The following is a 25,331-nucleotide window of genomic DNA, read 5'->3' as shown; positions in this document are numbered from 1 at the left end:
TCCACCAGACATGACGCTTGGCATTCAAGCCAAAGTGTATAATATTGCTTTCATCAGACCAGAGAATCTTGTTTCTCATGATCTGAGAGTCCATTAGGTGCCTTCTGGCAAACTCCAAGCGGGCTGTCATGTGCCTTTTACTGAGGAGTGGCTTCTGTCTGGCCACTCTGCCATAAAGGCCTGATTGATGGAGGGCTGCAGAGACGGTTGTCCTTCTGCAAGTTTCTCCCATCTGCCATGCACTGTGTCATAACTCTCCTGGTCGAGGATCCAAGGCCTCAGATCTGCGTGGCAAATGGCTGACAGCCAACCTTTTCGTTTGTGACTCAGACACCAACACCAACCGCTGGTGGAGGGACCCCGAGACAAAGGGGTGAATACTAGCCCAGACCGATGAAGCCGCTCCGCTTCTTGACACAATGCCGACTTAACCCGAAAGCCAGCCGCACCAATGTGTCAGAGGAAACGCCGTACACCTGGCGACCGTGTCAGCGTGCACTGCACCCGGCCCGCCACAGGAGTCGCTAGTGCGCGACGGGACAAGGACATCCCTGCTGGCCAAACCGATGCAGTGCCTTAGATCACTGCACCACTCGGGAGGCCCTTGGAACAATATTTCTACAATAGCAATGTTAGGAATGGTCAGTGGGGACCTAAAGAATAATCATGTCATATTGTTTATTTTGTGATTTTATTAAAAACTGTATGAACCAAATTAGGAAGGAAAGATATTCTACTGTAGCTTTCAAGTTTCCATCTAATATGATGTTATAACAATATGAAGAACAATGAACCTATTTTTGTTAAGATAGGAATGTGATTTAGGTTTTCTAATGAGATAATGATTTTTCATGTCCATTGCACATTAACTAAGACACGCCCCTAATGAGGTCAGAAAAGCGTGTCAGTGTGATGGAACTGCCCTTCTTACTAGAGTGCTTAAAAGGACTCACTAAGGATGAACATACTCAGACCTGTAGACAGACAGCGTCACCTGAACGTTACGAATGGTTGAAACTACCAAATCAGTACATTGCCAGGTTGCTACTGGCATGTAAAGTGGTCGGGAGCTGAACCCTGAATAATAAACCAAAGACAAGACCAGCAGACATGAAGCCGTGGCTACACGTTGAAATGGTTGGAAACTCAAAACGAGGTGAAGAAGATAAAGACTAGGCCAGAACATTTGACAGTCTGCAGCTGTGCATGTTATTTCTATATATTTTTATTTAACTAGAAAAGGCAGTTCAGAACAAATTATTTTTTACAATGATGGCCTACACTGGCCAAACTTGGACAACGCTGAGCCAATTGTGTGACGCCCTAGGGGACTCCCAATCACGGCCGGTTGTGATACAGCCTGGATTCGAACCAGGGTGTCTGTAGTGACGCCTCTAGCACTGAGATGCAGTGCCTTAGACCACCGTGCTCCTTCAGGACCCCTAAATGTAAAGGGATTTAGAACTTGACTATCTACCTGAGAAAGGAAGGAGAAGATCCCATCTCAGACAATCATTGGTGCATCTGAAGAAACATCCACGCCAAGGCAGAACTACTAAAGACATTGTGACCTCTGGTGGACAACCAGAGCCTTACACCCATCAAGACAATTCCCATAGAAGGATCGATTGGTTTCAGAGAGACGACAAAGACATCTACATGGAAATACATTACATTCCTTAACCAAACTGGTGGTAATTTGTATGCAAGGTATATGGTTACTGTGAGCGTAGTCCCCAAATGTATGATAAATGTCCCCTTATATCGCTCTTTATCTACCCCTCCCTCTGTGTAACAAGCCGTCTCGTCAGTCCACTTAGGACCTTTGTCTCATGTAAATGTGCATGTGTATTCTGTGTTATTTACTTAGTTAGTAAATAAATAATTATATCAATTTGTGTAGAACTGAATAATCAGAAAAGGCTGGGGTTCTTGCGGATTCAAGAAGTCCGCGACGTTCAGAATGATACTGATATGAGGTAATGATTAATAAGTGACTTATCGATAACATATTTATAAATCTTTAGTTTAATTCAGGAGATGGTAACTTGTTAATCAACTTCTTCCGTGGTGCACAATATTCCTAGTGAGTTAATTGTTACATGATTAACTTAAATCGAGTAACAATTAAACAGTTAGTTGATAAGATAAATAACCGTTATCACATTAATGAAAGTCACGTCACGACAACTCAACTGTGAGACCTTATAGACAGGTGTGTGCCTTTCCAAATCATATCCAAACAATTCAATTTACCACAGGTGGACTCCAATCAAGTTGCAGAAACATCTCAAGTATGATCAATGGAAACAGGATGCACCGGAGCTCATTTGAGTCGCATAGCAAAGGGTCTCAACACTGATGTAAATAAGATATGTTTTTTATTTTTAATAGATTTTTAGAATAAGGCTGTAACGTTAAAAAAATGTAGAAAAAGGGAAGGAGTCTGAATACTTTCCGAATGCACTGTATGTACCATAGTTAGAGGACAGGTCTATAAAACTGAGGCTGTGTAGCTGAGAGGGATGTATGTACCATAGTTAGAGGACATGTCTATAGAACTGAGGCTGTGTAGCTGAGAGGGATGTATGTACCATAGTTAGAGGACAGGTCTATAGAACTGAGGCTGTGTAGCTGAGAGGGATGTATGTACCATAGTTAGAGGACATGTCTATAGAACCGAGGAAGTGTAGCTGAGAGGGATGTATGTACCATAGTTAGAGGACAGGTCTATAGAACTGAGGAAGTGTAGCTGAGAGGGATGTATATACCATAGTTAGAGGACAGGTCTATAGAACTGAGGAAGTGTAGCTGAGAGGGATGTATGTACCATAGTTAGAGGACAGGTCTATAGAACTGAGGAAGTGTAGCTGAGAGGGATGTATATACCATAGTTAGAGGACATGTCTATAGAACTGAGGCTGTGTAGCTGAGAGGGATGTATGTACCATAGTTAGAGGACAGGTCTATAGAACTGAGGCTGTGTAGCTGAGAGGGATGTATGTACCATAGTTAGAGGACATGTCTATAGAACCGAGGAAGTGTAGCTGAGAGGGATGTATGTACCATAGTTAGAGGACAGGTCTATAGAACTGAGGAAGTGTAGCTGAGAGGGATGTATATACCATAGTTAGAGGACAGGTCTATAGAACTGAGGAAGTGTAGCTGAGAGGGATGTATGTACCATAGTTAGAGGACAGGTCTATAGAACTGAGGAAGTGTAGCTGAGAGGGATGTATATACCATAGTTAGAGGACATGTCTATAGAACTGAGGAAGTGTAGCTGAGAGGGATGTATATACCATAGTTAGAGGACAGGTCTATAGAACTGAGGAAGTGTAGCTGAGAGGGATGTATATACCATAGTTAGAGGACATGTCTATAGAACTGAGGAAGTGTAGCTGAGAGGGATGTATGTACCATAGTTAGAGGACAGGTCTATAGAACTGAGGCTGTGTAGCTGAGAGGGATGTATATACCATAGTTAGAGGACATGTCTATAGAACTGAGGAAGTGTAGCTGAGAGGGATGTATATACCATAGTTAGAGGACAGGTCTATAGAACCGAGGAAGTTTAGCTGAGAGGGATGTATGTACCATAGTTATAGGACAGGTCTATAGAAAATAGGCTGTGTAGCTGAGAGGGATGTATATACCATAGTTCGAGGACAGGTCTATAGAAAATAGGCTGTGTGGGTGTTGGGAGCAGGGTTACCTGGGAGACGGCAGCCTTGTGTTTCTTCATCAGCTCATTCATGTCCTCCTGGTCCTCCTCCATACGAGACTGCAGGTCATTCTTCTCCCTCTGCAGACGTGACACCTGCTCCTCAAGCTGAGCGAGAGAGAGACAGGCAAAATTGACCACCTAATCGCAAGCTGTTTTTCAACCAGAGCCAGTGACAGTAATCAATGACCATCAGCTGGTCAGCCCTAGACCCAAGCAGTATTGAATGTCATCAGCTGGCCAGTCCTAGACCCAAGCAGTGTGGAATGGCCATCTAATGGATATCAACCTGTATGATCTTTGTATCTGTGCAGGGTGAACTCTGAATTACTCCATTATGCAAATAATTTGTATTGTCTTCTCAGGAAATCTGTCTTATTTACACTGGTCTCATCCCTCACACAAGTCTTTAAATGCTGTGACACCCTGTGGAGATCAGGCCTGCAAGTGTTTAGGATACTGTAAACTTGGTATCGTTTGATTGGTCAATGGAGGTTGATGTTGGGTTGAAAGGTTACACCTTCAGATGTTATAAATGGAATTAAATGCCTTTGTTCTCTCTCTTATACTGTATCCAGTCCATGGAGGAAGGTTGTATGATCAATTGTCATTTCTTAGGCTTCTAGGCCTCTGGCTTTGTAGGCATTTCTTTGTTCATGTTTTGTCTTTTAAGTTAACCTCAGTATCTATATGCCTAGAAGTATAGTTTGTAGTGCTTGTTAATGCTTTGTAACTGTATGCCTTGTATGTGACTCCATTCGCTGTACAATGCTAATTAAATATGTCTTTGATAGACAATTCTATATATATATATAATATACTGTATATCATACACATGAGAAATATTACTGCCCACTACACACCCAGCCTCTCAGTATGCCTTTCCAAACTAGACACATTTAGAAGACCTTTCATAGCCATAAACACACCAATCAGCAGCTCAGACTACACAGCCGTCATGACTCTGCCCTCCCCAGAGGACGGTAATTTCCTCTAAATCACAGAGAGCACTCTCCTGGGGAGACGATTATGGAACGCATTCAAGACTCAAAAATATAAAACAAAGTTCATTCATTCATTAGCACATAACCGAGAAATGCAACATTTCCAGAAAAAAATAATTAGCATTTCAATGTTCCATGATGGCGGGGAGATGTGAACATATTCATGGCAGTGTTTTTACACAATATTAAAATAGTCTGCTGTGTAAAAGAGGGAGTAAAAAATGCAACAGCTTCTCCTGCAGTTTCTAACACTGTGGTTTGGTTTTGAAGTGTCGTCAAAAAAGTGCTAAAATGCTGTAATTACACATGGTAATTTGGTATTGTAGTGTCGCAGAGATTACATATTTGAACCTCCACTCTGTCTCTACACAATAAATACTTGGCTGAGACACACAAATTGATTTTGAGTGGCATTTTCCTTTCATATGAAATGGAAATACAGCACACTGATGTGGTCTTACTCCATACCCTGTGTGCAGTTCACAGTAGGCATTAGGCAGCTATAATGGTTGGGAGTCCTCTCAAAGAGAGCGTGGCAACGGAAGGATCTCACTCACCGACATCTTGACTTTGACCACTTCCTCCATCTGGATGTGCAGGTCCTCGATCTCCATCTCCATGCCCTTGCGAGACTTCACCGCCACCGCACACGTGAACTCTGACTCCTCCAGCTGTGAAGGGAGATATAGCAGGAGGAGGAAGAGAGGATTAAAAGGTCAAGGTGAAAAGCTAAATCAAGATCTTCAGAAATCGGAAAACAACACTGTGTCCTTGATCAGGAGAGCAAGCGCAATACATTTTGACAGGATTATTTGTAGTAGTAAAGCTGTCAGAATGTCACTAAAGTACAGCATCGACATGATAATAATAAGATGTAATGTAGGGTGGTGTACCTGGTTTTTGAGCTGGGTGGTCTCTCTCTTACTGAGGGCGTTGTTCTTCAGGTGGTCCAGCATGATCTGGGCGTCAGCCAGCAGCACCTTGGTGCGTTTCAGGTCCTTCCTCAGTCTCTTCTCGGTCTCCACGTCCCTGCAGCCCACCTATAGTAGAACACCTAAACAGTAACTACTGTGCAGCTCAGTGTTCACCATGAGCTCCCACCTCACAGCAAACTATCAGAGCCCAATACAGTGCCTTGTGAAAGTATTCGGCCCCCTTGAACTTTGCGACCTTTTGCCACATTTCAGGCTTCAAACATCGATATAAAACTGTATTATTTTGTGAAGAATCAACAACAAGTGGGACACAATCATGAATTGGAACGACATTTATTGGATATTTCAAACTTTTTTAACAAAAAAAAAACTGAAAAATTGGGCGTGCAAAATTATTCAGCCCCTTTACTTTCAGTGCAGCAAACTCTCTCCAGAAGTTCAGTGAGGATCTCTGAATGATCCAATGTTGACCTAAATGACTAATGATGATAAATACAATCCACCTGTGTGTAATCAAGTCTCCGTATAAATGCACCTGCACTGTGATAGTCTCAGAGGTCCGTTAAAAGCGCAGAGAGCATCATGAAGAACAAGGAACACACCAGGCAGGTCCGAGATACTGTTGTGAAGAAGTTTAAAGCCGGATTTGGATACAAAAAGATTTCCCAAGCTTTACACATCCCAAGGAGCACTGTGCAAGCGATAATATTGAAATGGAAGGAGTATCAGACCACTGCAAATCTACCAAGACCTGGCCGTCCCTCTAAACTTTCAGCTCATACAAGGAGAAGACTGATCAGAGATGTAGCCAAGAGGCCCAGGATCACTCTGGATGAACTGCAGAGATCTACAGCTGAGGTGGGAGACTTTGTCCATAGGACAACAATCAGTCGTATATTGCACAAATCTGGCCTTTATGGAAGAGTGGCAAGAAGAAAGCCATTTCTTAAAGATATCCATAAAAAGTGTTGTTTAAAGTTTGCCACAAGCCACCTGGGAGACACACCAAACATGTGGAAGAAGGTGCTCTGGTAAGATTAAATCAAAATTTAACTTTTTGGCAACAATGCAAAACGTTATGTTTGGCGTAAAAGCAACACAGCTCATCACCCTGAACACACCATCCCCACTGTCAAACATGGTGGTGGCAGCATCATGGTTTGGGCCTGCTTTTCTTCAGCATGGACAGGGAAGATGGTTAAAATTGATGGTAAGATGGATGGAGCCAAATACAGGACCATTCTGGAAGAAAACCTGATGGAGTCTGCAAAAGACCTGAGACTGGGACAGAGATTTGTCTTCCAACAAGACAATGATCCAAAACATAAAGCAAAATATACAATGGAATGGTTCAAAAATAAACATATCCAGGTGTTAGAATGGCCAAGTCAAAGTCCAGACCTGAATCCAATTGAGAATCTGTGGAAAGAACTGAAAACTGCTGTTCACAAATGCTCTCCATCCAACCTCACTGAGCTCGAGCTGTTTTGAAAGGAGGAATGGGAAAAATATTTCAGTCTCTCGATGTGCAAAACTGATAGAGACATACCCCAAGCGACTTAGCTATAATCGCAGCAAAAGGTGGCGCTACAAAGTATTAACTTAAGGGGGCTGAATAATTTTGCACGCCCAATTTTTCAGTTTTTGATTTGTTAAAAAAGTTTGAAATATCCAATAAATGTCATTCCACTTCATGATTGTGTCCCACTTGTTATGTTAAATACAGTTTTATATCTTTATGTTTGAAGCCGGAAATGTGGCAAAAGGTCGCAAAGTTCAAGGGGGCCGAATACTTTCGCAAGGCACTGTACAAGATCCAGAGGTAGCTCTTGTTGTGTTGAACATAATAATCACTATTCCCAGACTACATCAAGGTTAAAGTGGAGGGCACACATATTCACACACACTAAAAAACACACTGCACATCAGACCTGGGTTCAAATACTATTTAGGGCATTTCAATTTCTTTCAAAGAAATGTGGAATATATATATATATTTTTTAAATAGACAACTGTATTTTCAAATACAAATATTTTAATATTCCCATGCATTTAAACCCAGGTCTCTTTGGTATTTTAAATAATATTTTTATAGGAAATTATTTGAAAATAATTTCAATAGAAGTAGCTGATTCAGGCCATATTATTTGAAAACTCAAATACACAGAAAACAAGTATTTAAATAAATAATCGAATTGAAATGCATTTCAAATCAAACGTTATTTGTCACATGCTTCGTAAACAACCGGTGTAGACTAACAGTGAAATGTTTACTTACAGGCCCATTTCCAACAATGCAGAATTAAAGTTAAGATACAAATACATATAAATTGAAAGTGACAAAGAATTAATACACCATGAATAACTAATAAAAAACATGGCTATAACATGGCTAGAAAATAACATGTCTATATACAGGGAGTACCAGTATCGAGGTAATTGAGATAGCTATGTACTGTACAAATAGGTAGGTGTGAAGTGACTAGGCAACAGGATAGAGACAGTAGCAACAGCATATGTGAAAGTGTGTGTGTGTGTGTGTGTGTGTGTGTGTGTGTGTGTGTGTGTGTGTGTGTGTGTGTGTGTGTGTGTGTGTGTGTGTGTGTATATACAGTCCAGTGTGTGTGCATAGAATCAGTGCAAGAGAGTTAGTGCCACAAGGGGTCAACGCAGGTAGTCTGGGTAACCATTTGACTAGCTAAATAGCCGTCTTGTTTATAAGTCTCATGGCTTGGGGGTAGAAGCTGTTCAGGGTCCTGTTGATTCCAGACTTGGTGCATTGGTACCGCTTGCAATGCAGTAGCAGAGAGCATTCTGGGCCTTCCTCTGACACCGCCTGGTATAGAGGTCCTGGATGGCAGGAAGATTGGCCCTCTTCACAACTGTCGGGGTGTATTTGGACCATGATAGTTTGTTGGTGATGTGGACACCAAGCTTTCAACCTGCTCGACTACAGCCCCTTCGATGGGAATGGGGTGGGCTCGGTCTGCCTTTTGTGGCAGGGTAGGCATTTTGTTGATCCTTGATTTTCAGTTGTAGAAGCAACACAACCCTTTATTACTAGTAATACATTTCTTGTTTCAGAAAAACAAAACATGCTCATCTGTTTATTTGTGTTTAGGGTGTAATTATGGTGAAAAAATATTTTGGGTTGGTAAAACAAATTTTGGACCAAAAAGTTCAGTCGTCCGGAACAGCATCTCACGTATAGTTCAGTGTTGCTTGCCTCGAAGCAAGCATAGAAGCCATTTAGCTCGTCTAGTAGACTCGGGTCACTGGGCACTCATGGCTGGGTTTCCCTTTGTAATCCGTGATAGTTTGAAAGCCCTGTCACATGCTACGAGCATCAGATCCCGTGTAGTAGGTTTTGATCTTCGTCCTGTATTGACACTTTGCTACGTCGGAGTACGTAGTGCGATTCCTAATAGGCATCCAGGTTAGTGTCCCGCTCCTTGAAAGCAACAGCTCCATCTTTTAGTTCAGTGCAGATGTTGCCTGTAATCGATGGCTCCTGGTTGGGATATGTACATACGGTCACTGTGGGGACGAAGTCGTCAACGCACTTATTAATGAAGCCGGTGACTGATATAGTAAACTCCTCAATGCTATCGGATGAATCCCGGAACATATTCCAGTCTGTGCTAGCAAAAGTGTTGTAGCTTAGTATGCGCTTCATCGGATGACTTCCAAATTGAGCACCTGGTACTTCCTGTTTAAGTTTTTGCTTGTAAGCAGGAATCATGAGGATAGAGTTATAGTCAGATTTGCCAAATGGAGGGTGAGGGAGAGCTTGGTATGCATTTCTGTGTGTGGAGTAAAGGTGATCTAGAGGTTTTTTCCCCCTGTAGTTGCACAGGTGACAAGCTGGTAGAAATGAGGTAAAATGGATGTCAGTTTCCCTGCATTAAAGTCCCCAGCCACCATAAGCTGTATAGATGTCCTTACTGCCAGCATCTGTTTGTGGTGGTAAGTAGACAGCGAATAAAAATATAGATGAAAACTCTTGGTAAATAGTATGGTCTACAGCTTATCATGAATTATTCTCAGGCGAGCAGAACCTGGAGACTTCCTTAATATTAGAGATCGCGCACCAACTGTGGTTAACAAAGAGACACACACCCGCCCCGAAGTTTACAAGACTCCTGTTCTGCCGATGCATAGAAAAACTAGCTAGATTTATATTATCCATGTCCTTGTTCAGCCACAACTCTGTGAAGCATAGATATTGGAGTTCTTCAGGTCCCATTGATAGGATACTCTCGAACGGATCGCGTCCAGTTTGTTTTCCAGTGATTGTACATTCACCAATAGAACAGAGAGTAGAGGCGGTTTATTTACTTGCCTCCATAGTTTTGTCAGGTTGCCACCAAGTCAGCCACTATATCACCGTATTTTCCATCTTCAGAGTATCGGGGATTAGGACCTGGTCCCAGTGAGCAGTATGTCCAGTCCGGCCAAGTCATTGAAATAAAATTCTTCATCCAAAATAGAGGTTAGGTGATTGCTGTTCTGATGTCCAGAAGCTCTCTTCGGTCATAGGAAACGATGGGGGGAAACATTATATCCATCCCATGTGACAACATTTGAACCCATGTGTGACACGCGCACACACACACACAGTGGTCAGTGACAGTGTACCTGGTCCTGGGCAGACAGCAGCTTGGCCTCCAGCTCTCTCCTCTCACGCAGGACTTTCTGCTTGTCATCATACTCCTCCTCCAGCTGGACCTCCATCTGCTTCAGCTGTAGGATGGACAGACCGACAAGATTAAACAGGAGGAAGGTCAGTAGACTCCAGACAAGAACTACACATTCATTGGGACAGGCTGACAGATGACCATCACTGCGTTGTCACCCACCAACATCTACCACACCACATGTTTTCCTCATAGGTCTAAAGTCAGAGGGCCAGATCAATGTCATACTACATGTGGCACTATATGTTGGACTGTCAATGTGAAATGACTGTGTAGAAGAAGTTCCCTGCAAATGTGTCATTATAGACGCATGTAGTCAAAACGTTCCAAACAACATGTCAAGTAGACAGCCATTACCAGATCTGGTTGTCATGCCATGACTGAATTCAGTGTAGCGCAATTTGACACATGAATGCCTACACATTTAATGTGTGTTTGTTGAAGTGCCGGTCAGAGCAGTTTGCTGTATACGTGACATGGGTTGGCATGTTGTTACTCTAAAGTGGGGAATTTATGGATAGGTGATAAAATCACAAATAGGCCTGATGTGGAAAATACCTCAGTCATATGTACATCCCTCTTACCTTCTTACTGCAGGACTGCCTGATCTCCTCCACCTCCTCATCCTTGCCATCGATGTCTTTAGAGTGGGTCTGCCGCAGACTCACCATCCCCATCTCCAGACGTAGCTTGGCCTGACACACACACACAGACAAAAATAGACAGTTCTAGACAGGCAACTCCTATATAGGCTCTGTATTCTTCCCCTCTTCACCTCCTTCACCTGCTCCAGCATCTGGATGGTCCCGGCCTGCTCATCCAGCTCCTCCTCCTGGTCTTTGACCTTGGCTTCCAGGTCACGGAACGTCTTCTTGGTCTTGGACAATGACGACTCATCCTTGGACTCCTGGGACGACAGGTCCTTTAGCTCTGCCTCCAGATGCTCCACCTTCAGCTGGATGGCACACAGCTCCATGTCCTTGTCCTGCAGGCAGGGGGCAGCACAGAGACATGTGCACTCAGAGGACTCTTGGACTAGGCCAGACATTCAGAGGACATGGACTCCCCAGGGGGAACAATTACATTATGATCTGTCATCTGTGTCCAGGTTGTACTGTACCTGCAGCTGCTGGCACAGACTTAACAGCTCCCCTGTCATCATGTCTCTCTCCTGGCCCAGCTTCTCTCTCTGTGTCCTCTCTCTCAGCACTTCGTCCTGGGCATGGCTCTGCTCAAAGTCAAACCTGCAACACACACGTTACACTACTGACAGGCCTTCATCCAGACCTCTCCTTCACTCTCCACTGAGTTTGGTCTTACAGAAAAAGTATAAATATTACAGATAATTTTCATCCAATAGATTGTTGGACGCTCTGAATGAAGTAGAAGATTTGATGACGCAAGCAACAACACTTTCAGTCTATGTTAAAATATTTAAGCAGGCCCATTTGTTGAGTTAAATCATTTAGAACTCAATTCACTGCAATAAGAGGAAGCATTTCACCTCCTCTCATCCCACTGAGGACTATTACTAACAGTACAGCCTCCATTCTAGACTCATTATAAGCACTCAGCTTTAAAATGTTAACAGTTCATTTACAAAAGCATTCTAATCATGAGCATAATGTTCTATTCAAATGTCTGGGGCAGCAACACTTAAGAGTGTTCAACTGCATTGTGAAGTGTTCTGAACTGTCAGGTCCCTTAATTCTCTCTTTTCTTCTCTAAGAGAAGCGGTCCTTTGCACAGCTGAAAATTATTACTCCCACAGAGCATCTTCAATTAGCCCCAAGGGAGAGATCACATTCTGCCACAGCACAAACCTCTCAAGTGCTAAAAGTCTGACTCACTTTCTCAGCTAATGTAATTACACAGATTACAGCCAGTCTCTATTCTCTGTTCAAATGAAAAAATATTTATTAGTCTCCTGGATAGGTCTGCTAATGTACGTGAGGACGTTTCAGGAGACAAAATAAGCAGATTACTCACTTTTCACAAAAAAACATTTCTATAGTCATTATTCTAAAACCATTGCTGTTGAATGACTGCTGCATGTGCGCGTGTATCTGCAATTGTGAGTGGGTGCGTGTGCATACTTCCTCTGTTTCTTCTCCAGGTCGTGGTTGCGGCTCTGCTGGCCCTCCAGGTGCAGCTTGGTGTCCTGCAGCTCAGCCGTCAGTCTGCTACACTTCTTCTTCAGCTGCTGCACAGAGCGCTGCACTTCATCGTTGTCCGCCTGCAGGTCAGTCAGCTACACACACACACACACACACACACACACACCACAAGTATGAATGTTATGATGCATATGAACATAACTCCGGTGAATACATGCACCAGAGTAATACATGATAAGGCCAGAATGAGTGTAACAGGCCATACCTTCCTCTCCAGAGGTCTTTTACTCTGCTGCTCAGTCTCTAGCATGTCGTCAAACTCCTGCTGAAGTCTCTTCTTGGTGAACTCAGTCTCCCGGATGCCTCGTTCGTACTTCAGACGCCACTCTCCTCCTGTGATACAGACCAGTGACAGTACATAGGGTCAGGGAGTGACCGAGACAGACCATGTGACATTTGGAGTGACCGATCCTCTGATGCTGGACCGGCTGACTGAACGAGGCTTAATGCAGTGGAGGATCATTAGGATATAGAAAGAGCTGCTGTGTGTCTCACATACACATGTTGCCAATGACAGAAACTTTTCACTACCAGTAGATACATTTCAAAACTGACCGGACACCATTAAAACAGACGATAGAATCTGTAAGGGTTTAGTGGAGACGCAGAACCAAATATGGCATAGAGCATTCTACCTGGGCCCACAGCAGTGGCTGTCAGAGCTCATCTACACTAGAGCAGTGGAGACTAGAAGAGTGTCCAGGTTAATTTATCAGATGTTTGAGAGGCTCTAACAGACATTTGCATATTTAAAGAATAATGACAGCTTCCAGGAGCCACCGGCTCTGATCCACAAGATTATTTTCTCATTTATCTGAAACCTTCAAACTCTGGCTTTATTCTTGAGGATGTGGGGGCTGGGTACTCGAGCGCCTTGATTTAGGGGGCAGAGAGACTCAAGGACAATACACAGCATGACGCCTCGCTAACTGCAGAAGGGGATCAGAGACACCGAGAGAGAGAGGACTAAGGCCTGACAGTGGGTATTTTAATCCCACACCTGTAAATCCATAGAAGATGGGCCAATTCATGGACAACATGTCATTATGCAACTTTTGACCCAATTATCCTACTGTATTATAGTCTCGGATATTGTACTAGTGATGAGTCACAACAGCCTTCATATTACCAGCTTGGAACTATTAAATATGGATGGATGTCATAAGGTGAATGCACCAATTTGTAAGTCGCTCTGGATAAGAGCGTCTGCTAAATGACTTAAATGTAAATGTAAATGTAAATACCATGGCCACTTTCTAAGCTGTGTCTGTTTGCCTCTGAAAAAACAACAATGATCATAATGCAATTTACAACCTAACCTTTACTATGTAATATGTGAGTATCCTCTTTTACAAGTAGTCAAATGCATTACCTTTCCCTAACCATAATTACAACCGAATATTTGCCATGCATACAGTGGGTTTAGTGTGGATAGTCTATAAGCATCAGACCTCACCTGAATCGTCATCATCGTCCACGTCCTCATTGAGCTCTGCTGTTCTGAGGAGACGAGCCTCCATCACCTCCATCTCCATACACTCCATCTGCTTCTTCATTAAGTCAAACGTAGCCTAAGGTAGACAGAATATTCAATATTCCCGCTACGAAATATTATTTCCATGCCCCATCTTACATGTCCTATTACTTAGGCTCACTGACAACCAAAATGGACTAGTGTAAGTACAACTTCTCAAGATATATGCCATTTAGCAGACGCTTTTATCCAAAGCGACTTACAGTCATGTATGCATACATTCTACGTATGGGTGGTCCCGGGGATCGAACCCACTACCCTGGCGTTACAAGCGCCATGCTCTACCAACTGAGCTACAGAAGAGTGAGTGAGTGAGTGCATGTGTCCGTCTATACCTGCAGGTCCTTCAGGTCTTTCTCCAGTCTCAGTCTCTCAGACGTCTCGGTCTCCAGCAGCTGGGAAGCCGACTCTCCGGCGTTCCTCTCGTCTGCAAGCTCTGCTGACAACTCTGAGATCTGGAGGAACACACAGCAGTCAATGCGTATGCCCCGGCCCATCTTCAGTCACAGAAGCCCTCGACAAACTCACCATCAAAAGGCTTCCTACGAAGCCTGAGAGTTATATCCTCAGACTACTTTTCTTATCACAGACGGAGTCAAACAATGAACAACGGTGGACTGTTTGAGCTAATAACCTGACAGAGCTTCTGGTGAATAAAGCCAGTATGACTGAGCTACTGTCTACCACTTCTGCAGCAAACACTCTTTTCCAGAATGCAGGACATAGAAAGGCCCCAGGAGACTCACCCTGCTCTCCAGTTGATCACTGTTCAATCTCACTTCGTTTCTCTCTTTCTCAGTCTTCTCCAGCTTTCCCTTCAGATGCTGGATCTCCTCCTGGAAGAGAACATACAGCAAAAGGAACATTATGAGAATGGGAAAGAGACCGTAGAAACAGCTGAGGTAGCCATGTTGGAATCCTATGCAACACGAGAGATATTCACCACTCCCAGCTGACATACGGAGTCGACTCATGGTTGTGGGTAAGCAAACACCCATTTCAAACATGCAAACCCTTACTTTAGACATGAGAAGCAGATTTGCAGTGGGTGTGAGGTTGGGTGGCTAAACAGTCTAAACGTGTCCAGAACAGACAGAGATACTCACGCATTTTCCTCTGATCTGTTCCTCTGTGAGCTGCACCTCAATGAGGGGCCGTACAGTGGTAAACAGCTTCCACCAGGGCCAGCCCTTCACTCCTTTATTCTTCTTGATGTTCTTCTGGATGCAGCGGATGGCCAGGTCATGAGTCTGCCCAGCACACAGAGAGAAAGAGTGGGTGTGACTGTACTGGACTGTATGGGCTGAGAGTGGAAGCATAGTGCAGTGCAGAGCTCTCTACTAGGCCTACAGAGTACAGAAATAGTTGTGTGTTGAGTGGATAACTAGAGAAATAATATCTCATCAGATTAGTATTATCAATCTAAACTCCACTGTGATTTACTCTAGTTCTCGCTAAACCCCACATGCACTTTCACCAGTTAAAAGTTTGGACACACCTACTCATTCAAGGATTTTTCTTTATTTTTTATTATTTTCTACATTGTATAATAATAGTGAAGACATCAAAACAATGAAATAACACATATGGAATCATGTAGTCATCTCAATTGGGTTGAGGTCGGGTGATTGTGGAGGTCAGGTCATCTGATGCAGCACTACATCACCCTCCATCTTGGTCAAATAGACCTTACACAGCCTGGAGGTGTGTTGTGGGTCATTGTCCTGTTGAAAAACATATGTTAGTCCCACTAGACCAAACCAGATGGGATGGCGTATCACTGCAGGATGCTGTGGTATCCATGTTGAATTCAAGTTTGCTTGACAGTGTCACCAGCAAAGCACCCCCACACCAAAACACCTCCTCCTCCATGCTTCACGGCGGGAACCACACATGCAGAGATCATCCGTTCACCTGCTCTGCGTCTCACAAAGACACGGTGGCAACCAAAAATCTTGAATTTGGAGAGCAGACCAAAGGACAGATTTCCACCAGTCTAATGTCCATTGCTCATGTTTCTTGACCCAAGCAAGTCTCTTCTTATTATTGGTGTTCTTTAGTAGTGGCTCCTTTGCAGCATTCGACCATGAAGGCCTGATTGACGTAGTCTCCTCTGAACAGTTGATGTTGATGTGTGTCTGTTACTTGAACTCTGTGAAGCATTTATTTGGGCTGCAATCTGAGGTACAGTTAACTCTAATAAACGTATCCTTTGCAGCAGAGGTAACTCTGGGTCTTCCTTTCCTGTGGCGGTCCTCATGAGAGCCAGTTTCATCATAGTGCTTGGTGGTTTTTGCGACTGCACTTTCAAAGTTCATTTATTTTTGTACATTTGAGCTGTTCTTGCAATAATATGGACTTGGTATTTAGCCCTATTTGGTTATCTTCTGTATACCACCCATACCTTGTCACAGCACAACTGAGCTCAAACACATTAAGAAGGAAAGACATTCTGCAAATTAACAAGGCACAGCTGTTAATTGAAATGCATTCCAGGTGACTACCTCATGAAGCTGGTTGAGAGAATGCCAAGAATGTGCAAAGCTGTCATCAAGGCAAAGGGTGGCTACTTCGTAGAATCACAAAGAAAATCTATTTTGTTTAACAATTTTTTGGTTACTACATTACTCCAAATGTTTTATTTCATAGTTTCTGATGTCTTCACTATTATTGAACAATTGTTTTGCAGCATCAACTAACCAACCAGTCCTCGTCAGTCAGCCTTCTCTGGAGGGTTGCTACAACAGAGCATGTCCCAAGGCTGGAAGCTATTTTGATTAATTAAATCAATACATCTTGGCAGCCGATAACAAGTTTTCACAATTTCAGTGTGGCTTCTGCCAGAGCACCTCTAGTAGTGGCAGATTATGGCAAAACCCAATTAGAGAAACACAATATTCTCAGCATTCCCCACCGAAGGCAGCTTCTATGGCCAATTAGGATTTGTCATACCATGAAAGCCGAAACACAATGCTACATTCAGCAAATCTGAGACAGACACATTCAACAGGACTCATTTGTGATGTTTAGACCATAATGAATAAAGCAAACAGAAGATTAGGCCACTTGCAAGACGAGAATAAACAAAAGGCTATTCATATTGACAGGCCCTGTCTGTCTCTACTGTATGTCAGTCTGGAGAGAGGATGTGAATCCTGGACCAAGATTCAGACAATCATCTCGGGCTAGATGTTATTTGCAGGGTAATAACTTTGGTTTGTTGTGTCTTTCTCCTTGCCTGAGGTGTGAGCACTACTTTACTGTAGGAGCAGCACCTGCCCACACCACCTGCTTCCACTCAGCACCGTGCTCCCGGACTAAAAACAAGAGATGAATTAAGAAGCCCATCGGCTGCTCTGTTCAATTCCCCCGGCTCCCAAAGGTATACGTCAGGAAAGAAAACACACAGGGGAGCACGGGGCTGTGTGCGTTTCAAAAGAAAACACACAGGAGAGCACGGGGCTGTGTGCGTTTCAAAAGAAAACACACAGGAGAGCACGGGGCTGTGTGCGTTTCAAAAGCACACAGGAGAGCACGGGGCTTTCAAAAAGAAAACACACGAGAAAACACACAGCACACACAGGGGCTGTGTGCGTTTCAAAAGAAAACACACAGGGGAGCACGGGGCTGTGTGCGTTTCAAAAGAAAACACACAGGGAGCACGGGGCTGTGTGCGTTTCAAAAGAAAACACACAGGAGAGCACGGGGCTGTGTGCGTTTCAAAAGAAAACACACAGGAGAGCACGGGGCTGTGTGCGTTTCAAAAGAAAACACACAGGAGAGCACGGGGCTGTGTGCGTTTCAAAAGAAAACACACAGGAGAGCACGGGGCTGTGTGCGTTTCAAAAGAAAACACACAGGAGAGCACGGGGCTGTGTGCGTTTCAAAAGAAAACACACAGGAGAGCACGGGGCTGTGTGTGTTTCAAAAGAAAACATCCCGTTTTCCATATGCCCCCTCCACTACGAGGGAGAGGGGAGAAAGAGAGAGGCAAACGCATTCAAAGAGAAATTGTTGCTTCTCAAACGGATGATATGTACTGTATTTGTAATGAAGTCACGCTGGGACGACTTCAAAAAGCCATGATTAATCTATCAACAGTTACAGGACATTCTATGGCATCAACCACCATGTGTCTAAGTATATTTGCCAGCATGACATTTCTGAACTACAACCATATGGATTCAGACATGTGACCTAAGAAGTTGTGCTCATCTCCGTTGCCGCTGCTATAGAACACATTCCTAACATCCTCAGTGTATTTCATCTAACCACGGCACATATGTTAAGAACGGATAGGTCATACAGTGAAAGTGGAATCATGGAAGCCTAATCAAATTTCATGAACGGGGAACACGGAGCGAGAGCCCTAGTGGGTTTTACTATACAATCATTATTATAAGACAGGCCTCTGGATAGACACACTTAGTTCATCTTCCTGCTGGAGAGGGAGGGAGAAGGGAGGGAGGGTGAGAGAACTCGACACAGTAATATAGCACTTCACCGCATTCCTCCAATTACACTGGTCTAGGGCTGGTGCATTTGGAATAACTACTTTTTTACCTACTGCATATATTTGCCATTCAGGTGATTTTCAGGGCAGACAGAAATGCACATGGCCTGGTCTATCATCATTATCACACTGACTAGAGGTTTCAAAATGAAAACCTTATTGTTTTATTGGTAATCTAGATCTATGACTTTATTATGCAACAGACAAACTGTACATTATCTAAAAAAGTCAGAACTTTCAAATCGGGTCAAAAACCGGATATTTCCAGTGAACAGCAGGGTTGGCTCAATTTGAATTGAAGGCAGTCAAGTCAGGAAGTGATTTGAATTTAAAATACTGAAAATGTAAAAAACGTTTTACATAAATAGCTTCTACTTTTCAGTTTGAGAAGTTATTGACAATAAATGCCCTTTTATTTTTGATTATGGAATTATCATTTTAGTTAACTTCCTGAATTGACAGCCTTCAATTCGCATTGAGCCCAAACCTGGTGAACAATGAACCACTAAACCAAGAATTACTCAAACAAATAACTCTTTAGACTTCCATTTGTCCACTGGAATAGAAATAACTGTCGATACACTGAAATGAAACAACCACTCTTAGCCAGATGAAATCAGAGAACCTTAGCCATCATCCATAATTGAGTACGGTATCTCACCACACAAAAACCTGAACTTTAGTTCAGAGACAAAGATTTTACAAGAAAAAAATCAATTGAATCTTATCTTTCTATTGAGAAAACAGAGAAGGCATTCAGAAAAAAAGTAGTCTAGCAGTGTTAATGGATTTAGTAATGCTACAATTAGCCATCACACAGTTCCGCAGTGCAGATTTCCTGCCCTTTCCAACCGATTAAATAGCGCTCCTCTCCCTCAGCATGCCTCAACCGCTGAACTTCATAAGAGTGAAGCATTGGGTTTTTCCCGGGTTCCTATTTCCACCACATTCCCATTACTCAAACGCTGCTTATGTTGTAGACATTTTATCACAACTCTTAAATAGATCCAGTGATAACAAAAATAGCTAAAGCAATAAACTAAATTCCCCTAGACCTACTATGGAAGATATTGCCGTGCATGTCCGTTTCTCAGAAAGCTTAAAGCCATATTAGATTAGTTAGAGTAATAAGCACATGTTCAGGGTTGGAAATTTAATTACAGGGTACAGTGACAACGCAGCACAAAGTGAAATATAACAAAAATAGGCAACCATATCTCCCAATTTTTTTTCTCAGTCTCAAAATGATTTATATATGTAAATCATGGAAAATAAATCCTGGATGTCAAACTATAAAATAGATATTGGACAGTCATAGCCTTGACATACAAAGTACAGCTCTGTCTCCTTCCCTGTTTATACCGTTAAATCCTGACTTTCTTCTCTGACAGGTACACTCCAAGAAGCAGCAGCTAACTGGATGACTGTGAAGCCGTGGTGAAGTCATGCCTACCTCCCTCTTCTTGAAGGCCTGTCTGGCCAGGTATCCACTGCAGGCTGCTTGGAACAGGGTGATGTTGTGTCTGGTCTGCTCATCCCTCTGCTCCTCCAGTTTTGCCAAGGTCCCTGCTCTGAAGAACAACTGGGGACGAAAGTACACACTTTTTAGTTCATCAAACAGAAGGGAAATAGTCATGTTTGTTCAATTTCGCAGCGGATTCCAACAATTTTGGCACATAATTGACCTCAAGAAAGTATCTGCCTTTTTAGCACCTACTGTACAAATAGATGACATTAACTGGAAAGGTGATAATCCATCCCTTGTAGTCTAAAGAAAAGGAGAGAAGGCAATCTATTGGATGATGAAGTCGTTATCTCTGACAGTGTTAGCTTTGTGTCCCTATTGGCTAGGTCAGAGGTGAAACAGATTTAAAGGAACAGCACATGCTCCTGTCATTCACACACACAAAGACATAATCAGTCATTCAGTCATGCAGCATCGACTAGCAGTCATTCAGCTCCTTAAGGCGAAGGATAGATATTGATGGGAGTGGCGTCTCTATCCAAGGCCTCCATAGCCAGGCTCCAGCATTAATGACCCAACCTCCCTGACATACATGAAAGAACCAGGAGTTGGAGCTGACCCATACAAATAATAAAGTAAGGTGACCAGATTTTAGAAATAAAAATTAGGGGACATTTGTTTTTAGCTGTGGACATGGAACTACACTGCTCAAAAAAATGAAGGGACCACTAAAATAACACATCCTAGATCTGAATGAATGAAATATTCTTATTAAATACTTTTCTTCCCATAGTTGAATGTGCTGACAAAATCATCAATGTAAATCAAATTTACCAACCCATGGAGGTCTGGATTTGGAGTCCACACTACAGGCTGATCCAACTTGTAATGTCCTTAAAACAAGTCAAAATAAGGCTCAGTAGTTTGTGTGGCCTCCACGTGCCTGTATGACCTCCCTACAACGCCTGGGCATGCTCCTGATGAGGTGCCGGATGGTCTCCTGAGGGATCTCCTCCCAGACCTGGACAAAAGCATCCGCCAACTCGTGGACAGTCTGTGGTGCAACATGGCATTGGTGGATGGAGCGAGACATGATGTCCCAGATGTGCTCAATTGGATTCAGGTCTGGGGAACGGGCGGGCCAGTCCATAGCATCAATGCCTTCCTCTTGCAGGAACTGCTGACACACTCCAGCCACATGAGGTCCAGCATGGTCTTGCATTAGGAGGAACCCAGGGCCAACCGCACCAGCATATTGTCTCACAAGGAGTCTGAGGATCTCATCTCGGTACCTAATGGCAGTCAGGCTACCTCTGGCGAGCACATTTAGGGCTGTGCGTCTCCCCAAAGAAATGCCACCCCACACCATGACTGACCCACCGCCAAACTGGAGGATGTTGCAGGCAGCAGAACGTTCTCCACAGCGTCTCCAGACTGTCACATGTGCTCAGTGTGAACCTGCTTTCATCTGTGAAGAGCACAGGGCGCCAGTGGCGAATTTGCCAATCTTGGTGTTCTCTGGCAAATGCCAAACGTTGGGCTGTAAGCATAACCCCCACCTGTGGACGTCGGGCCCTTATACCACCCTCATGGAGTCTGTTTCTGACCGTTTGAGCAGACACATGCACATTTGTGGCCTGCTGGAGGTAATTTTGCAGGGCTCTGGCAGTGCTCCTCCTTGCACAAAGGCGGAGGTAGCGGTCCTGCTGCTGGGTTGTTGCCCTCCTCCACGACTCCTGATGTACTGGCCTGACTCCTGGTAGCGCCTCCATGCTCTGGACACTACGCTGACAGACACAGCACACCTTCTTGCCACAGCTCGCATTGATGTCCCATCCTGGACGAGCTGCACTACCTGAGCCACTTGTGTGGGTTGTAGACTCAGTCTCATGCCACCAATAGAGTGAAAGCACTGCCAGCATTCAAAAGTGACCAAAACATCAGCCAGGAGGCATAGGAACTGAGAAGTGGTCTGTGGTTACCACCTGCAGAACCACTCCTTTATTGGGGGTGTCTTGCTAATTGCCTATAATATCCACCTGTTGTCTATTCCATTTGCACAACAGCATGTGAAATGTATTGTCAATCAGTGTTGCTTCCTAAGTGGACAGTTTGATTCCACAGAAGTGTGATTGACATGGAGTTACATTGTGTTGTTTAAGTGTTCCCTTCATTTTTTTGAGCAGTGTATATTTAACAATCAATTTCCGCTTTAGATATAGTATCTAGCCCGATATGGAGAAGAGGGGAACATACTGTACAATGTCATGAAATTGGCTTTAAAATCAAACTGATGTTTCTCTTTTGCCCTCTTAGAAACGTTCTGCACAGAGGGTGCTGGAAAGAATGAAGGGTCAGCCGTACTTTGTCCATCCTGTAACCGCCGTCTGGGTTATATTATGATCCAAATGGATACATCAAATATGACTCCATCTCATTAGCCATGTGACTTCCTGTTGTGACAGTATTTACCACAGTGAGAGTTGCGTGGGCCAGTGTCATGAGAAGGTGCTGCTGTTATTTGGCATTCTGCTGGGACCACTGCTGTTGCTAGGACGCCGTTGGAATGCTTTGTGAAGCACCATTTTGGTGTTAATCTACTCCGGAGCCCAGATAAACTTCAAACCCCAAAGGCAACTGCAGCGGTCTACAAAACAATTACCGTCTCTCCAAAGTTGTAATATGGCCCATTAAAATTACCAGCATCTGGGAGCATAGGAGCCATTGTTTCTCCCACTGTTGTTTCTCCTGATTTTCTTGATGGCTTTGGGCCACTACCGAGCTGATGGGATTAAACCAGTCCATCAACTGCCAGAAACTACTCCATAATGAAATGAATACAAAGGAGACATGATTGTGCGTCTCCCAGTGAGGCTGGAAGGCAGGCATGGCTCTCACATCCATCCTCCACAGTAAAGAGACTTCCAGGGCAGCCAACACTTTCCAGACAGTTCACCCAGTGACAAACACATTCCTCAAGGAGAAACACCTGGAAGGAGGAATCTATAGCTACAAATTAAGGGAATCTACTGTATGCAACAACAGTTTGAGTTTCTATAACCCCTAGCACACAATATAATAATATGAACAGAGGTAGTTTTACAAGTGACTCATTCAAGGTGTGAGGTTTTACTGTGGTAGTAGTGGTACTCACCCTGCTCAGTCCCATGTGATAGCTGTTCTTCTCCAGGTCCAGGGACTCAAGCAGCTCCTCCACAGCCTGGAAACACACAGATCAGTCCCTGCCCTACTACCCCCGGATTATCCCTCTTCAGCAGTCCCGATGAGATTGTGACGGCTAACACAGAGGAGCCCAACAACCACTTATCTTATCAGACAGATTGACAGAATCCTGAACTATATTCCTTTCACATTCTCCCCTCACACCTCTGCCCCCAATCCGCACCCTCTCCTTTCTAGAGAATAGAGGCTGTGCAGGGAGAGCAGCAAATGAAAACTGACCAGACAGCTTGTTCTTCAGAATCTACCTGCTCCAGGCTCATTCCTTCGGGCCCCGTGGTAGTCTTGGCCCCATAGCAGTCTTCTAGATTGCACTGTAAGAGGGGCCGTAGCCCAGAGCACTGGGGGTCTTTTGTCTGATGCCATTTCCAAAGAAACCCTGTTCCGAGAAGCTGACGCAGGGGAAATCTGCTTTTCTCTGTTTTTAGCCACAACACTCTTGCTCTCCCATATGTTCAGTTCCCCACCGTTTCACTTCAGCCGGGCTCCGCTTGCAGGGGGCCGATACACAATTGACTCTCATTGATAGATACCCTCAGAGAAAAACACTCATTAGCAATCCTCCCTTCACAGGTTGGATTAAACTGAAACACTTTAAAAAGGCTCAGTACAGTCAATGGACCAGTGATGTTCCTGTGTTTTATATACATTTACACACTAGGAGTGTAATACTACTGTGAAAATGAAAATGCCCTTTTAGTGTAAGAGCTGTTTGAACAAACCGCCTGACATTTTGGCCTGCCTGGTGACATCACCAATTAGTTAATAAACCAATAAGAAAAAGGGTTCCAAATCTCTCTGCCAATAACAGCTAGTTTTCCCCTCTCCAATCAGATCAATCCCAGACAGTCCTAGCAAAATTCTTTGAGAAATTGCTCTTTGCTAAGAAGACATTTTTGTAAATGTTTTAATTGTTACCCAGAAATGATTTGATAGAGATAAAAAATAGCTACATTGGACCTTTAACCATTAGACCCTCTCGCCAGTCACATCTTACATAAACAACTGCATTTTCCGACAAGATTGAACTGCCAAAGGGGGTGGAGTTGCAATCTACTGCAGAGATAGTATGACAGAACTCTGCAGGCTATCCAGGTCTGTGCCCAAACAATTCAAGCTTCTACTTTTAAAAATCCACCTTTCCAGAAACAAGTCTCACCATTGCCGCTTGTTATAGACCCCTTTCAACCCCCAGCTGTGCCCTGGACACCTTATGTGAATTGCTTACCCACCCATCTATTTTCAGAGTTCATATTGTTAGGTGACCTACACTGGGACATGCTTAACACCCCGGCCATCCTACAATCTAAGATAGATGCCCTCAATCTCACCCAAATTATGAAGGAACCTACCAGGTACAACCCTAAAAAAATATTTTATTTATTTATTTTACTTTATTTAACTAGGCAAGTCAGTTAAGAACACATTCTTATTTTCAATGACGGCCTCGGAACAGGCCTTTCTGAACGACCTGGCCCGGGTATCCTGAAAGGATATTGACCTCATCCCATCAGTAGAGGATGCCTGGTTGCTTTTTAAAAAGTGCTTTCCTCACCATCTTAAAAAGCATGCCCCAATCAAAAAATGGAGAACTAAGAACAGATATAGTCCTTGATTCACTCCAGACTTGACTGCGCTTGACCAGCACAAAAACATCCTGTGGCGTTCTGCGATAAACAACTTTTCAGGGAAGTCAAGAACCAATATACTCAGTTAGTCAAGCTAAGGCTAGCTTTTTCAAACAGAAATTTGCATCCTGTAGCACTAATTCCAAAAGGTTTTGGGACACTAAAGTCCATGGAGAAAAAGAGCACCACCACCCAGCTGCCCACTGCACTGAGGCTAGGAAACACTGTCACCACCGATAAACACGATATTTGAGAATTTCAATAAGCATTTTTCTATGGCTGGCCATGCTTTCCACCTGACTACCCCTACCAACATCTCAGCACTCCCCCCTCACCCAAATACAGACAGCTGATGTTCTGAAAGAGCTGCAAAATCTGGATCCCTACAAATCAGCTGGGCTATAAAATCTGGAC

The 25,331-nt window shown here is 43.6% G+C and overlaps 1 protein-coding gene across 1 annotated transcript in view; it reads right to left on the bottom strand.

The window, feature by feature from the left end:
• LOC118391357 (unconventional myosin-XVIIIa-like) overlaps positions 1 to 25,331 on the bottom strand; it is a 107,385-nt gene that overhangs the window by 24,838 nt on the left and 57,216 nt on the right. The window contains exons 19-33 of the mRNA XM_052511033.1: positions 23,204 to 23,269; positions 20,038 to 20,166; positions 15,178 to 15,321; positions 14,818 to 14,907; positions 14,407 to 14,526; positions 13,994 to 14,108; positions 12,743 to 12,870; positions 12,457 to 12,611; positions 11,481 to 11,604; positions 11,145 to 11,345; positions 10,945 to 11,055; positions 10,302 to 10,406; positions 5,622 to 5,768; positions 5,286 to 5,399; positions 3,716 to 3,832 (exon numbers count right to left, since the gene is read on the bottom strand). Of these exons, the coding sequence (XP_052366993.1) occupies positions 3,716 to 3,832; positions 5,286 to 5,399; positions 5,622 to 5,768; positions 10,302 to 10,406; positions 10,945 to 11,055; positions 11,145 to 11,345; positions 11,481 to 11,604; positions 12,457 to 12,611; positions 12,743 to 12,870; positions 13,994 to 14,108; positions 14,407 to 14,526; positions 14,818 to 14,907; positions 15,178 to 15,321; positions 20,038 to 20,166; positions 23,204 to 23,269 (1,866 nt within the window). The remainder of the gene's footprint in view (positions 1 to 3,715; positions 3,833 to 5,285; positions 5,400 to 5,621; positions 5,769 to 10,301; positions 10,407 to 10,944; positions 11,056 to 11,144; positions 11,346 to 11,480; positions 11,605 to 12,456; positions 12,612 to 12,742; positions 12,871 to 13,993; positions 14,109 to 14,406; positions 14,527 to 14,817; positions 14,908 to 15,177; positions 15,322 to 20,037; positions 20,167 to 23,203; positions 23,270 to 25,331) is intronic.

Source organism: Oncorhynchus keta, unplaced genomic scaffold (genome assembly GCF_023373465.1).
Source record: "Oncorhynchus keta strain PuntledgeMale-10-30-2019 unplaced genomic scaffold, Oket_V2 Un_contig_6244_pilon_pilon, whole genome shotgun sequence".
NCBI classification, from domain to species: Eukaryota; Metazoa; Chordata; class Actinopteri; order Salmoniformes; family Salmonidae; genus Oncorhynchus; species Oncorhynchus keta.
This window is presented reverse-complemented; position numbering and strand designations above follow the sequence as displayed.